We start from the raw sequence: 1,184 nt of genomic DNA on the forward strand, positions 1-1,184 counted from the left end.
GCTCGGAGGTACTGCGGGAGTAACGCGGCAGGGGGTAACGGAAGGGCTTCCCCCGCCCCAGTGGTGGTGAAAAGCTTGATGTTTTCCACCTGGAAAGCAAATGCTTGGCTCTGGGAGGACCCACAGGCTGCCTGCGTTAAGCTAATTGCATCTCTGCTGGGAAAACTGAGCAAAAACTGCTCGGATGGTCCTTTTTAATTTATTTATTTCAAGAGTTTAGAAGGTGACTAAGCTAAAACAAGCAGCAGCTGGAGGGGGTGAAGGAGTGTCTCTCTGTATCTGGCACTTGAAATGTGGAGCAGCGAGGCCCCGGATGACAGAATTCTGTCGTGAGCTGCTCAGGCGTGTCTGGGACCTCACTTGGGAGACTGGGCTGACCCCAGTACTCCAGTTGCTGCAGATTTAGGGGGAAAATCTCAGGTGCGAGGCTGGGAACAAGCATCAAAAGGGTATCAAAAGCTTGGTCTGAGAGGCAGATAACATGACAGAAAGCCTCAGACATCCTGCCTGAAATGCCCTGGACCACAGTGGCAAACCAGTAGAGGAGATTTTATGTGGGGAGCAGAGACAAAGCAATCTAGCCCAGGGTGTCACCTGGCCTCGGAGGAGTTGATCTTGTCACCAAATCCGAGGGAAAGGTCCTGAAGGTCACTGCTGGGCAGAGAGAACGCACAGCAGAGGCCCAGCCGGTGGTCCCAGGTGCATACAATGCTTTTGTCTGAGCAAGGATGGCATGAGGGGAGAAGGGAGGAGAGGTTTGTTAGCCTCCACAGAGGGAGAGCTCTTCCCTGTTGTCTCCTCTTACCACAGGATTTGCCAAGAAGACTTTCATCTCCTACTCCGTCACCTTTGGGGACAGCTTCCGACAAGGCAAGGTTGTTGGCATAGACCCTGGGAGGCAACAAGTCTTGCTCAGTGATGGTGAGGTGGGTGATGCAGTAACTTGCAATGAGTAACTCGGCTGCCTTACGGGATCACCTGCTAATGCGGACAGCCAGCCTTCAGTAGGGTGTGTCATGAATCTGTTCTCCTTAGGGTTTTTCTTCAGCTATGTTGTGGCTGCGAGAAGGCAGTACTCCAAATCTAGGCTATTTTGGCTTTGACTGGTGGTGGCTGGTTGGATAAGTGACTTGGAATTTAGGTTTCAGACTGCTGTCTGTGCTTGGAGTCCTTTGGAGGGCAAG

General features: G+C 52.3%; 1 protein-coding gene across 1 annotated transcript in view; it reads left to right on the forward strand.

The window, feature by feature from the left end:
- Positions 1-773: 773 nt before the first annotated feature.
- AIFM2 (apoptosis-inducing factor, mitochondrion-associated, 2) overlaps positions 774-1,184 on the forward strand; it is a gene marked incomplete at its 5' end in the record, with an annotated part of 5,303 nt that continues 4,892 nt past the window's right edge. The window contains one exon of the mRNA XM_009698655.1: positions 774-926. Coding sequence (XP_009696957.1) covers positions 774-926 — 153 coding nt within the window. The remainder of the gene's footprint in view (positions 927-1,184) is intronic.

This window comes from Cariama cristata, unplaced genomic scaffold (genome assembly GCF_000690535.1).
Source record: "Cariama cristata isolate BGI_N322 unplaced genomic scaffold, ASM69053v1 scaffold15714, whole genome shotgun sequence".
NCBI classification, from domain to species: Eukaryota; Metazoa; Chordata; class Aves; order Cariamiformes; family Cariamidae; genus Cariama; species Cariama cristata.